At 35.0% G+C, this 15,117-nt stretch overlaps 1 protein-coding gene across 5 annotated transcripts; it reads left to right on the top strand.

Moving 5' to 3' along the window:
- Positions 1–2,388: 2,388 nt before the first annotated feature.
- Positions 2,389–14,304, top strand: LOC106056534 (uncharacterized protein DDB_G0287625-like). 5 transcript variants are annotated; one of them, XM_056026633.1, is made up of 8 exons: positions 2,415–2,516; positions 4,471–4,573; positions 5,964–6,002; positions 6,565–6,679; positions 8,303–8,532; positions 9,525–9,666; positions 10,244–11,866; positions 12,817–14,304. In XM_056026633.1, exons 4-8 carry the CDS (start codon positions 6,586–6,588, stop codon positions 13,947–13,949), a joined length of 3,222 nt encoding a protein of 1,073 aa, XP_055882608.1. In that variant the 5' UTR covers positions 2,415–2,516; positions 4,471–4,573; positions 5,964–6,002; positions 6,565–6,585; the 3' UTR covers positions 13,950–14,304. The 5 variants fall into 5 exon arrangements, with proteins under 5 accessions (XP_055882607.1, XP_055882608.1, XP_055882610.1 ...); XM_056026635.1 differs by having other exon boundaries at positions 2,442–2,516; positions 4,471–4,493; XM_056026632.1 differs by lacking the exon at positions 4,471–4,573 and having other exon boundaries at positions 2,389–2,516.
- The last annotated feature ends 813 nt before the right edge of the window (positions 14,305–15,117 follow it).

The following is a 15,117-nucleotide window of genomic DNA, read 5'->3' as shown; positions in this document are numbered from 1 at the left end:
TAATTTTTATACAGCACTTATACTTTCTGTAGATGATCCTGAATTATGTTCTTTATAAATTTGTTATAGATTTTCATGTTATCATTCACAACTTTTTTGTTGACTCAATGCATTTTCCATAGTATACTATAATATTATAGGATCAATTTTCACAGTTAAAATCTTTGCTACAGGTATTGCTTTTACTTTTAAAAAACGTTTTTTAGTGTATTCCGGTATTTTAAATTATTTTTAATAGTTGCTAACATTAACATTTTATAATGCAATAAACTATTAATTTCAACTAGTAAATTGTTTATGTAATTATTTATGTCATTTTATGCCATTTCAGCTAGAGCTCAGTGTCATTTCTTACTGGCCTCATCTGGGCCCCTAACTGAACCCAGACTCAGCCCTAAGGGCACCCGTTTGGGCCAACATTCATCCCCCAAATGGGGCCCATGTGGTTAGCCCTTTCTGGCCTCTCAATGTTTGCCCCATACTGGCCCCATTAGGGTTCCATCAGGGCTTCATCTGGGCACCCGTTTGGGCCAATGTTCATCCCCCAAATTGGGCCCATGTGGTTAGCCCTTTCTGGCCCCTCAATGTTTGCCCCATACTGGCCCCATGAGGGTTCCATCAAGGCTTCATCTGGGCCCCCTAACTGAGCCCAGACTCAGCCCTAAGGGCACCCGTTTGGGCCAACATTCATCCCCCAAATTGGGCCCATGTGGTTAGCCCTTTCTGGCCCCTCAATGTTTGCCCCATACTGGCCCCATGAGGGTTCCACCACGGGTTCATCTGGGCCCCCTAACTGAGCCCAGACTCAGCCCTAAGGGCACCCGTTTGGGCCAACGTTCATCCCCCAAATGGGGCCCATGTGGTTAGCCCTTTCTGGCCCCTCAATGTTTAGCCAATACTGGCCCCATGAGGGTTCCATCAGGGCTACATCTGGGCCCCCTAACTAAGCCCAGACTCAGCCCTAAGGGCACCCGTTTGGGCCAACGTTCATCCCCCAAATTGGGCCCATGTGGTTAGCCCTTTCTGGCCCCTCAATGTTTGCCCCATACTGGCCCCATGAGGGTTCCATCAAGGGTTCATCTGGGCCCCCTAACTGAGCCCAGACTCAGCCCTAAGGGCACCCGTTTGGGCCAACGTTCATCCCCCAAATTGGGCCCATGTGGTTAGCCCTTTCTGGCCCCTCAATGTTTGCCCCATGAGGGTTCCATCAAGGGTTCATCTGGGCCCCCTAACTGAGCCCAGACTCAGCCCTAAGGGCACCCGTTTGGGCCAACGTTCATCCCCCAAATGGGGCCCATGTGGTTAGCCCTTTCTGGCCCCTCAATGTTTACCCCATACTGGCCCCATGAGGGTTCCATCAGGGCTACATCTGGGCCCCCTAACTAAGCCCAGACTCAGCCCTAAGGGCACCCGTTTGGGCCAACGTTCATCCCCCAAATTGGGCCCATGTGGTTAGCCCTTTCTGGCCCCTCAATGTTTGCCCCATACTGGCCCCATGAGGGTTCCATCAAGGGTTCATCTGGGCCCCCTAACTGAGCCTAGACTCAGCCCTAAGGGCACCCGTTTGGGCCAACGTTCATCCCCCAAATGGGGCCCATGTGTTTAGCCCTTTCTGGCCCCTCAATGTTTACCCCATACTGGCCCCATGAGGGTCCCATCAAGGGTTCATCTGGGCCCCCTAACTGAGCCCAGACTCAGCCCTAAGGGCACCCGTTTGGGCCAACGTTCATCCCCCAAATGGGGCCTATGTTTTTAGCCCTTTCTGGCCCCTCAATGTTTGCCCCATACTGGCCCCATGAGGGTTCTGTCAGGGTTTCATCTGGGCCCCCTAACTGAGCCCAGACTTGACCCTTAAGGGCCCTAATTGGGCTTTCATTAATTGTCCCCAAAGGGCCAAGTATCTCTTACCCTGTTGGGGCCCACAAGTCCTTCCCCTTACTGGCCCCACAAGGGTTTAACACTGGGATTTTCTGGGCCCCCTGACTGAGCCCAGACTCAGCCCCAAGGGCACCCGTTTGGGCCAACGTTCATCCCCCACTTGGGGCCCATATGGTTAGCATGGGCTTGCCCAGTTGGGGCCCTTACTGGGCCCAAAATCTTTGCTATCAGGGGTGGCTTCGGAATGAGACAGCTGGAGATCACTTATAAAGGCGCTGGTTATACACATTAAACGTTTAAAAAAAAATCTAAATCGACCACCGGTGGATAATGGTTATGTCTGCACTGGATGTGGCAAAGTATGTAGGTCGCAGCTAGGGCTGCGTAGCCACGGAAAATACGTCGTACTGTATTTGGAGTACCGGTATTCCTCATTTATCTTCGGACTCGATGACAAGCCTTATTAATATTATGATTTTCAGAACCCCCGATATAAATATATTTCTTGGTTTTTGCTATGTTTTTTTTTCCTCCAAATAAATACGAATGTCCCTTCAATAAAGAAGATGTCGAAATCTAAAATGGCGTCCTTCTAAACAGTAAACGCAACTAACGCGGAAGTGTTTGTTAAACAAATGGTAAACTAGATTTCTAATATAGAATCTAGATCTACTCAATATTTTTATTTATATAGGTCTAGGATATTTGTAAATAATGACATTATTTCCATAAGGTACGACGTAACTCATTAGATCTAGATGAGTAGATCTAAAATTGTGACCTGTCCTGTGTAAAGTGTAAACTGTGTAACACTCACACTTTATTTTATTACTGTAACAGTAACTAAAACTGTAAATTTTACTTGTTCTGTCTTAGTCTTAGAGTTAGACCAGTTAGACTTACTTCTAAAGACGTCTTAGAGTCTTACTAGTCTTAGACACAGTCTTAGTCTCACTTAGTAGACTTTAGAGTTGACTTAGACTTAGTCATAGAATTACTAATTAGTAAATTTAAAATTACTCTTAGTCTTAGTTAGAAGTAGAAGAGTAAGAATTAGAATTAAATATTCAGAAAAGACTGGTCTATATTACTATATACTCTATGGCTATGTCTATACTATAGATTATAGATGATTTCTAGATCTAGTTGAACTTGATCTAGCATTCTTTTTTTCTAGCTCTAGTCAACTCTAGTGACCTAGTCTAGTTATTACCACTCTAGTAAGAAGTTCAGTACTGTTATGACATGATTAGGAAGTAGTTAGGAATTAGTTATTTGTTTCGGGAATAGGGTAAAGTTTTAATTAGCGACAAGTGACGTGACAGATCTTTTAAAAATAAGAACGCTCTAAACGACGCTAGAAGGAGAACGCTTATTGTAGAGTAGTAGACTTGAGTACGACATTATTGACATCGGACGATTCCCTTTTGGAGTATTAAACATATTGGTAGAACAACATATCAGCGTCGACTACATATTTGATTGTTTCGGCCTTTCGCCGGTGTTACTGAAGTGTTGAGTTCAGCGTTACCTACAGTCAGATCTACACTAGACAGATTGTCAAGAATCAACACCGCGCAGAGGTCTTAACAGTACATATATTACTAGTAATAACTAGTACATAGAAATAGATCTATATTGACTTAATTATAATATTATATTCATAATATTCTATGACTATACTTAGTTATAACTTAGTATACTATATCATATATTATATTTCATAAATCATATATTATAGAATTATAGTAAATTTATATTATATAGATCTAGATTATTCTAGATCTAGTAATTCTAGTAGTACTAGAGCTAGACTACTAACTAATAGTTGATGATTTAGACATTCTAGAATAGAATTTATATAGTATATAATAATTATAATATAGTATAATTATAATAATTTTAAGATAAAATCCTTAAAAACATAATAAAACTCTCTTCTATTGTAAATTGAAAACTATACTCTTCTGTGTTTATTTGAACAGTTTTCTAAGTTCTAATTTTAAAATTAATTTCATATTATTAATGATTTAATCTGCTACTAGTCAGTGCTAGTAATAGAGATCTTGATCTATATTAATCTAGAATAATCTAGATGTCTTAGTCTTAGACTAAGACTTAATCTACTCTGTCACTAGTCACTAAGACTAAGACATAGCTATCATCTATGATCATGATCTAAGTGAAATCTATAGTTTGTCCATTGTAGTTAAATTTTGACCACTTTTGCACTGAGGTTTTGTGCCTCCTCATGTGGCTGGTGAGACCTATGTCAGTATCATGTGAGCCCAGAATGTTTGTCTGCACTATGGCCAGGTTATTCCACCTGGAGATAGTGTCATTGGCCTTGCTTTTTTTTCTCTGATGCTTTTCTTCTGGCTGAGCTGTTCTATTGTTCTTTGCAATTTATGTGCCAGTATATACTGTCCATGTTTTTGAGCATTGAGCAATGTAGGGGAGATGACAGCTCGATAGACCCCTAGCTTTGTGCTTGTGGTGATACCTCATCTATTCCAAACTGTTTTAGACAGTCTACTATAGGATGCACTGGCCTTGGCGTTATGCAAGTTGATTTCATTATCAATGTTTCAGTTTTGGGAGAGTGTGCTGCCAAGGTAGGTGAATCTTTCCACTGCATTTATTTCCTGTCCATTTATCATAATGCTTGGATCCGAGTAGGCTTGGCCTGGAGCAGGCAAGTATAAGACTTGAGTTGTTGTTTTTTTTGTGTTTATAATGAGGCTGAAGTCTAACATGCTCTTGAAAAGTCAATGACCATGCTTTGTAGATCATTTTCGGAGCAGGCTTTAGGGCATAGTCATCAGCAAATAGCAGGTAGATTGATTACTGCTGATTTTGATTTTGCATTGAGCCACCTTGGGCTGAATAAGCCACTATCAAATCTATGTATACATTATATTTATTCCGTTATTATCTCTATTTGTGAATGCATCTGTTAGCATATCAATGAGATACATTTTTATATATATATACATTTTTATACCACCGTATTATATTATACAATTATGCATCAATGTTAAGTTAAGTAACTCATAAACTGAACCAGTCACACTGAACGAATAACACTCAGTACTGACAGTATCAATCATTCAATTGATTCTTGTACATGTTAATTTTATACATCCATTCCTGTAAAAAATATAAATGTTTGAATGTAGAGATCAACTAGTACCTGGCTATATTTACAGGCTAAGGTATCTAGATGATAGATCCAGATTTTTAATTGATTTTAGATCAGTAGATCTAAAATTATTAATTGACTAATTGATTTTATTATGAAGTAACAATCAAAATGTTTTTCAAAATCATTTCTGAATAATTTTAAAAATTATTAAATTTCATCATTATTTTGAAGCTCCTAAATTTCTAGATCCATTCATAAAGATAACTAATTCATTTAGATACACATTAGAGAATTTTTAAATCTAGATCTATTTTAAGGCTCTCTAGCTATAGCTCTAGATGACTACGATACAGTTACTACAGGCTTAGACTAGATCTAACTCTTTGATCTATGACATGATTGTCTATATTAGCAGCATTCTAATTAAAGTATATCTTGATCTTATAAATCTATTATTTATTGTTTATTGATGCATATATACAAAGTAGATAAAAATTATTTGATTTTAGTATATATCTATTCTGATCTATTTTGACATAAAAAAAAATTATTAACAAAATGTTAAAGATCTATCAAATTAGGAATGGACTCATGCACAGCTTAACCATATTATATTAGATCTAATTTTTTAAACATAAATAATTCAAAAATATTCTAATAATTATCTTTTTCATTTAAATTAAAGTATATATATATATATATTTTTTTTTTTCTTTTTGTATTATAAAAAAAAAGTAAGATTTTTTACCTTTCTTGTTTGTAATATCACAAAAGGATAAAACGTAATAATCTTTATAACAGTTGAGTAGAGAAATGCTAACACACCACCCTGCACCACAAGATTTTTACATAAAAAAGTGCAACTAGTTGTAGTAGCCCATATATTGCAATTCAAGGAAAAGTAAGGGTTTCAATGCTAATATTTCACATTCTATTCCAGAACTCATGTAATGCAAGAAGGACTGGAAATCCCATGAAGGCTAGTATTACAATAATACAGTTATTTAATTATTTCTTTTTTAATTGGTTCTAAATCGTTTTGACTTGTTACTATTCATCTTATGATTTATGCTGGTGTCTTCAAATTAATAAAACAAAACACCTTGCTATTTACTAGACACACCTATGCAACAACATGATCATTAATTTCAAAAAAATACCTAATATTATACAAAGAGAGCATTTAAACTAAATCTATATATAATTAATAGAAAAGTGTCATAATCAGTATCTTATATATATATATTAGATATCATGTGTCCAAGAAGTTGTTGTGCGGTGTCTGAAAACAGAATGTTTGATGTGCTTGAGCAACCAGTCATGTGACACATGTGTGTGTTAATTTTTACTGTTTAGATGAATCTTGTTGAATAAAGCCAAGATATTGGTAGTTCTGATGGTGTTATTTTATTACTGTGTCCACTAACTCAACAAAAACTTACCTTAGAATTTAAAAAACTGAACAGCTACTTTGGGACATCCTTTATTGTATTATTATTATGATTGAATAATGTAAATATCTTTTTATTTTATTTTTTCAGGGTTTGCACACATGATTGAAAATGAAAGTCTCTTGTCACAAACTCATTTTCGCAATAATTTGTTTGATTTTCTCATTGGATGGCATTGAGTCAGCAGCAGTTGCTAAGAATGAGTGTATGTAGCTTTTAATAAGAATTTCATAGATTAATTTTGTACAATTTATTTCTTAAATAACATATAATAAGAATATATTAATTATAAATTATATTTTGATGTTTGAAAAGAAAAAAAAAAGTACATTATTTGAAATGCGTTATTAAATCTTCTTGTTTGAGGGTCAAATGGCTTGGAGAAATTATTCTATATATACAGTTTTTTAAGAATTACACTTAGATAGCCCAAAAAGAAAAATAAATTCATAATAATTCAGAATTCAAAATCTTTTATTGCCTTGATTTAACTACAATGTAGTTTGTAGGTAGGCTTAAAAAATAGTCTTGAAATCTTTATATTCTTAACAAAACAAAATTTGATTAGTTAGACATAGGTTGTCACTTTTATGTTCATAAATAAATTATTTTTCTTTTAAGGCTAAGTTAAATTCTTATTTAAGTCTGTTAAAAAGGTTCCTAGTCACTTTATGTCTCTAAAGAAACTGTGGCCCAAAAATTTCAAATGTTGAGCAAAGCATTTATAGCACCTTAGAACCTTTGATCTACTAAATATGACAAACAGAATGCAATGAAAGTTTTTAGATAGCACCATACAGCCAATATCCTTAATTTATTATGGTACTAGAGCTCTTTAGATGATTACAAACATATTCTACAAATAAAGTACTATTTGAAGCCATTCTATTCTCATCATATGATAAACAAATTGGTATGTTATAAAGGTGTTGATAGTAAATAATTGAATGCGGCACAAAAAACAACAATGCGCAAGTCTTGTTTAGATAAAGTAAAAAGTAAAGTTAATCCCTAACCTTGATAGAAGCTCCACTTATGCCTGTTATTCTGATGCTGTAGCTCATTGCAGTGCAGTTGAAGGTTTTATATCTTCATTATACATCTGATTCAAAATTTATATGTGTTAGGTTGAGTTAGTTGGTGATTATTTACATAAATCACTTAGATATAATTCAATGAAATGCTATAAGTTTGAACTCACAAGCATAGCCTTAAAGTTTTAGGACACACAATTTTGAATATTAAGTAGTCAATTTTGTTTATAAGTACAATTTAAAAAGTAGAATGGGTTCTGTATATACACAGAATATTAATCCTTCATTTATAAGTGCAATAATACCTGTGTTAGTATTTTTCACAATTTGAATGAGAACCAATTGATTTTGACTGGGTGACTTAAGTGCTTCTTACAGCATTTAAGTATTTATAAAATAGGTATGTATAAGTATTAAGTATAATTTAGGACATAACAATCATATTTAAGGAAAACCTTATGACTATGTTTATGCAGTTAAACTACAAAAAAAAAAAAGATTGAAGCTCAAAAATGCATTTTAAAAAGTCTAAAACCAACTTTTTGAATTGAATAAAAAAAATTTCTTTAGTCACTTTTTTTTAGACTTGCTGCCCCCCCCCCCCCCCCTCCCTTTCAAATTAGTCTTACAACCTCTACATGTTCTTTTTATTTACAAAAAATTCAATGCTGTTTGTAAAACTTATGAAAATATAAAATGGATCAATATAATATTTTAAATTTTTGTTATTAAGGTAACAATGTAAAAATATATAGATGGTTCTAATTCAAATAAAAATGTTTTTCCTTTTGTAGATTACATGGACCTGAGGGCAGACTGTCTTTCTACAGGCTTTTTAGATGTCCCCAGAGACCAGACTGTTTATGTTAATGCTCGATCTACAGGCACAGTCAATAATCAGCAGCTGACTTGTTACCTGCAGTTTAATCCCCAGACAGATGGCGATACATTAAAAATGTGGGTGGAGTCTGGGTCATATATCAGTGATTGTGATGTTTCTCTAGAGATGTCGATGAATGACGAGGTAAGCATCATGGTATTTGGAAATTTGTCAAAAAATGCTTTAAATCTGATTATTCTTAATTCTTATTATTCTTATTCTTAAATTTAAACCTATTAAAAATTAAAATGAAGGCCATGAAATAGTTAACTTTTCAACGACAAGCTTGAAGATAAGTACTACTGTGCTTATTTTATATATTTTCTCAAGAAATTCTTTTGTAAGCATACTTGTATTAGGATAATAGTAACATTGAATTTGTGTTAGAAAATTAAGGAAGAGTGCAGTAATTTACAAGGCATGTTACCTACATATTTTATCACCTCTAAGGCCGACAAAGCAGGTGTCCATTGAAATTACCAAAAAAAATGTTTTTAACTAAAACAAAGCTTGAAAGTAAGCCTTATTTTATTTTTAAAAGTGTTCTTCCTTCAGGTCTTTATTGTTTATACTTTCCCTATTTACTTGCTTTGATAAATAGTTTAACCAAACCTTAGTTAATAGTTGTTCTTGTTTCTTATTGACTTTGGGCAATACAAGTCTAAGCTAACAATAGATTACATTTTTCTAACTACTTGACTTAGATAATAATTGTTCACAATTCTTATGAACTTGTTTATTGTTGGTCACATTTCATTCTTATTCTTCATTCTCATTTTACATGTCTAGGGTTCAGATAAGTAATCCTATATTTGAGATGAACTGCGCAGTGGTTTCCAGATCAGGCAGTTCTCCTTATAGTTTTTGTTCTATAGGAAGGTTTTGGGGCCAGAGTCTTGTTCGGGCCTCTTGATATAGTATGCAGCTTTGAAGGACATAGTCAGCATTCTCTGGTGATGCTCCATAAGGGCAGGCTTCGCTCGCACCGACTTTAAGCTTCCGGAACATATGTTGCCACATTCTGTTGTGTCACATTTCATAATAACTGACCTTTTTTTTTACACTGTAATTAAAAAGCATTTCCTTCATTGATATTTTTGCATTTACAAAATATTTCAAAACTGTATTTTCTACAGAAATATATATATGGTTGCCAGTCATCACAGAATAGCCTTCCCAACTATCAAACTATCAATGGAAAGGGAACTTTGAGACTGATCAGAAAATCTTACGGTGACTTGGATTTCGGATTTAAAATTGGAATCAAAGCAACTAAAAGTAATATTTCAAAAATCATAATTTTGTTTTGCATGCTCAACAGTTGTACAGATTGTATCTATATTATAAATTTTCTTTTTCCTAAAACCTATGGCAAGTGTCAGCAAAAAACAGCTATAGTTATCTTTATCTATTTATTTTAAACTATAATGGTAATGAAAGTTTAGCATATTAAGTAGGAAATGGGGTTGTTCTGAATACCTATTTTGAAATAAGTCACATGGTTATGGTCTTGTGTATGACAATAATGGCAATGTCTTGCTAAGTTAAAATCTAGATCAAGCTCTAAAATAGATCTAGTAGGTCTACTAAATAATCATATCATTTAGTGAATTATTGTAACATACTTTTTATTGCTTAAAGATGTCTAGATCTAGGCTATTTTTCTATAGACAAATTACAATGAAATCAATGTGGCCAAACAACACTTCATCGTGACATGAAAGAAATCTGGAACAACCCCATTGTAAACTGTAAAAAAAATGCATTGCTTTATTATTTCTCATTGTAAGTAGTTCTTTTATATTGAGATGATTCATTTTATTATTATTATTTTCATTTTTAATTTTTGTAATAGGTATGGCTGCTGTAACTCCTGGAGATTCCAGTTCGGGAAATGTTGGAATGATAGTAGGCATCGTAGTTGGCATCATTGTTGCCATTGTGATAGCCACTGTCATTTGTGTTTGCTGCTATCGCAAGAGACACAATAATGACACAAAGAATGGTGGCTTGCTGAGCAAGAATGCCCTGTCTGCCAGTTCCACTTGTACTTTTGACAACACTGGGGCCAAAAATGGTGGGCTTGAGTTCCCAGGCTCAGACAGGAAGCTTTTGGGAAAAGATGGTATAGACTATGAAAATGAAGACAGATTAAAGCCAAAATCAGCACTAGAAAGGTTTGGACCATCTCCACCCAAAAATCAAAAAGCTAGTGAAAATGTCAGCGAGGTGAAGAGAAGAGAACCAGAGTTAAGACAGATTCCAGTGCCTACTGCACGAGTGATCCCAAATGTTTCCCAGAGGAATAAAAATGAAAGCCAGGGCAAAAACGCAAACATTCCTGCCCCGCCTCCTATAGAAGCTTTACTGAGCAGACAATCTTCTACTGTAACCTCTTCCAGTGAAACAATCGGAGAAAGAAATGAAAGAAATGGCGGTTCTCCAGGTGACAGAAATAGTCAGGGTAATAATACCATCTTTGCGGCACTTCGAAACAATCCTAAATTCAGAAAATCTTTTCGTGAAAATGAAGCAGATGCAGAGGATCGAGCTCAAAGAATTTCTAGTTATACCTCCACAAGCTCAATGGCTTCAGACACTAGCAAACCTCAACTACCTCTTTTACCATCTACTAATTCTGCAAAGCCAGAGCTGAAAAAACCACAGCTTCCACCAGTTCCTAAACTCAGACCAAGGCCATCAAGTCCAGAGAGACGTGGAGAGATAGCAGCAATACATCGCCACCGACCTTCATCCTCAACTTCTGAAAGCTCAAGGTTGGATGCTGGAAAAGGGGATGAAAATGTTAAATCTCAGAAAATGAAATCCACTGAGGCATCTAAATCATTGCCTAAAAAAGATGGAAGGAGAAACGATCATAGCAGTGACTCAGAGGAAAGTGAACAAAGTAGAAGACACAGGCACAGATCTAAAGATAGAGACAAAGAGCCAAAGAGAAAGCAACATACAGATAGACGCAGTAGAAGCAATAGCAAGAAAAAATATCATAGTGACTCTGAAGACAGCGAATCGAGTCGGGGCAAATCCAGACCTAGACACAGATCTGAAGATAGAGATAAGGATCCCAAAAGAAGGCAACATAATGAGAGACAGGGTAGAAAAAAGAGCAAAGATGATTTCAGCAGTGAGTCTGAAGTAAGTGAAATTTATAAAGATATAAGGTCCAAAAGTAGAGGCAACACAGTAGACAGAGAGGATAAGAGAAAAGAAAAGCCAGAAGAACCATCAGCAAGTGAGGAGAAGAGAGACAGAGACTATGAAAGAAAATTTGTCAAATCTACAGGTGTAAGAAAATCCAAAGGAAAAGGTGTTCACAGAATGAATCGGTCTAAGAGTACTGGCAGTGCTCTAGAAGAGCTGGAGTCAAATTACTCTCAAAGTAAATCTGCTGGCAGTGTGAAGTCTCTGAACCTTAACTTCATTGATGAGGATATTGACTTAGACAGTAATCTGCAACGTAAGTTTCTGTGTTACATATTACATTTAGTGTTAGTTATGTAACAACCAAATATTAAGATTTGGTATGTCCTGGTACATACTAATCTTTAATGACCCACCTATCAAGGGTTTAGTTCAGTTTTTAATGAGCCATCACTATGATATTAGCTCTGTAAATTGAATAATTGTAGGCACAGTAGAAGACAGTTAAATAGATAACATTGTGTGTATATTTATAATGTGAGTGATGAGTTTAATGATTAATATGTTACCATTAAAATATAAGAATGTAATGAATGTAAGCAAAGAGAATGTCTGATCACCTTTGTTATAAGGAATTAAATGTCATCTGAAGTTACTTAATTAACTTCTTACCAAATAGATGAAGTCAGTAGTGTTGTGAGATGTTCAAATTTATGTTTAAACTGTGGACATTTATTAATGTAAAAATCATGACAAATTTAGTTATAATATAATCATTGCTGGTCAAACCTATTCATTGAAGAAAAATATATGATGAAATTTAGAGTACAATACTCATAGAGTTTTGAATGTCTGAGAAAATATTTAATCTTTGGAGCACCAGCATGACATATTGGGATCCATCTGTCTAACCCTTAGTTTCTGGTTGAAATGGAAAAAGGATAACAATTAAGGAATAGGGAGAACTGAAAGCATGGGAGGGGAAAAAAGGGGGAGGTGGGAAGCATGTGTATTTCTGTTTAAATGATGGTTGAGTTTTATTGTTCAGTGAACATGTTTCACAATTTCAAACAATAAGAAATAGTTATGAAAATAATTTATACTGCTCATGAATCAATAACTGACAGAATATTACAATTCAAAATTTTTATAAATATATTATTAATTGACTATTTCTAGGAATAACTTTTGGAATAAGTTTTACAATATCCAAGAACTTTATTTTTGTTTTTGGTTAAAATAATCTTGTTCATTTTTTGTTCACAGCTTTTAAAAGGGCAGGCTCAAAGCAATCTTTATACGCCTCAAGATCTTCTCTCTATGGTCGCAGACGTAAAAACTCAATGGGAGAAACCATTTCTTTGTCCTCCTATATGTACGATGATGTGGAGTCCAGAATGTCTGACTTTGACAGAGCGAGCATTTCCACCAAGGACAAAGCCAGAATGTTCAAATCAACTGGAGATCTTGATTTAAATATGCAGACTGTCAAAATAGTTAGAGATTGTAGCACTTGGACAGGCAGCAGTAAATGTGTGGAGGTATTTGAAAAGAGACCTCTAACCAGAGGCCGACATGACAAACGCTACAATCGTGGAACTCAGACAAGCTCTCACAAAGAGAGAAATAACTCCCTGGCATCAGAAGCATCAGTTCACTCAACACATCGACTAAAATCCAGAAGTAAAAGCCAGGAAAGCCTTGGATCGGACAAAAGACGTAGAACACATAAGAACGATGATAGAAATAAGAGTCCTCATCATTCCAGGTCAGATTTAAGAAGTAAGGATGGCAGAAGTAGGTCAAAAAGTAGGGCGAAATCCACAGACTCTGACAGCACTCACTATACTGTCGACTCATCTGACAGTGGCAATACCCAACATAGCACTCATAAACCCAAAGCCAAACCAAAACCTAAACAGAGAAATTTGACAGTTGATGATGATTTAGAAAGTGTTATCTCAGCTGCACCTTCAGCTGCATACATTCCATACCAACCTGCTACCAACCCTCAGTACATTCCTGTAAATTATCCTGTAGCACCATATCCACAGCCTTACTTAGCACCTGTACCTAATGCTGTTCCTTTTGTAGCTCCTAATGTTGTTATGCAAAAGCCAGCTATTGCTCCTAAGCCTGTTACCCAGGCCCCCCAGAGTGGTGGCACCAAGTGGGACCAGCTTGTCAACCTCACGGAAGGCATGAAGAAACGCAGGCATCAAATGGGCGAGTCCATCAATGAGACAGAGTCAGTCATGAGCTCGGCATGGAGTGAGTTCACACCTCAGGTTTACGTGCAGGATCCAAACAGAACCTACAGCACCTCCTATCCAGAATCTTCAGGGCCAGTACCACAGTACGGATACTACCATGCTCCCCCATCAGAAAGTAATATATAAAATTGTTTTCTATTATATAAATTTGTTTCTGAGATATTGCTCATCTTACACATTCTGAATTGGTTGTGTTTCTAGTTTCCATAGAGACCAGATTGTCTATATTAGATGTGATCCACATTTTGTACAGTTCATCCATATCAACCAACTTTAAATGATTTTAAATATTTTTTCTTTAGTTATTCTTTTTTTTTGTGGCAAGTTTTTATGGTTTTTGAGATCATTTTTTTAAAATGTTCTTATGTTATGTATAATACATTTTGTGTACATAAAATGAAGGTGGAAACATTTTGTATACATTAAAAAAGGTGGACACATTTTGTGTACATAAAAAAGGTGGAAACACTTTGTGTATATACTTTAAATAAAAACCTGAACACATTGTCCAGCCTCTAATGTTCATAATATTATGTATATTGAACATATCCATAGACTAGTTATTTTTACATTCCATTATTATTAGCAGATCACACATATTGTATTTCCTAATAGGGTACTTTTTGGCACAACAAAACTATATTTAACACATATAAAGATCAATTTATAAGAAATAGATTTTGTTCCATGTAATTTTCTCTACATTTAAGCTGCTAATGTTTATTGATATCATATTTTGTTTTTGTACAATTTGCATTTGTTGACAAACCATTAGTTGTGAACTTGAAAACATTCCATCAAAGATATTTGATTATACCAGTAATATGAGAACTTTAAAGGTGCTTAATTTGAGTTTTTATATTATTGTTATTAAAACTAAAATTCCTTTTTTTACCATTGGTTGTTTCAGATATTTTAATAACAATTTGTATACAAGTTGTGAATTTTTTAAAGATATTTTTTTTTCTTATACATTATACAATTTGTGACACTAGAAAATAAATGCTTGAAATGAAAGTATTGTTTTGTTATTTCTATTTTAATATTTTTATTTGCTCGAAAAGCATCTTTAAAATCTTCACATTCTGTGGCACATCTAAGCCCTAAATCCTTTTCCCTTTGAGGATATCATGTGTCTGAAGATAATTCAACAATGAATGCAGTTGAGACTGTCAGATACTGTAATTGACTTAACGCTATTACAACAGAAGCTAGCCTTGCACCTCTTCCTCAATGCTTTAAATTCATTGTAAGCTTGTCAACTAATATAGGAATATAAATAAAATATGTATGG

Source organism: Biomphalaria glabrata, chromosome 4, assembly GCF_947242115.1.
Source record: "Biomphalaria glabrata chromosome 4, xgBioGlab47.1, whole genome shotgun sequence".
Lineage (NCBI taxonomy): Eukaryota > Metazoa > Mollusca > Gastropoda > Planorbidae > Biomphalaria > Biomphalaria glabrata.
This window is presented reverse-complemented; position numbering and strand designations above follow the sequence as displayed.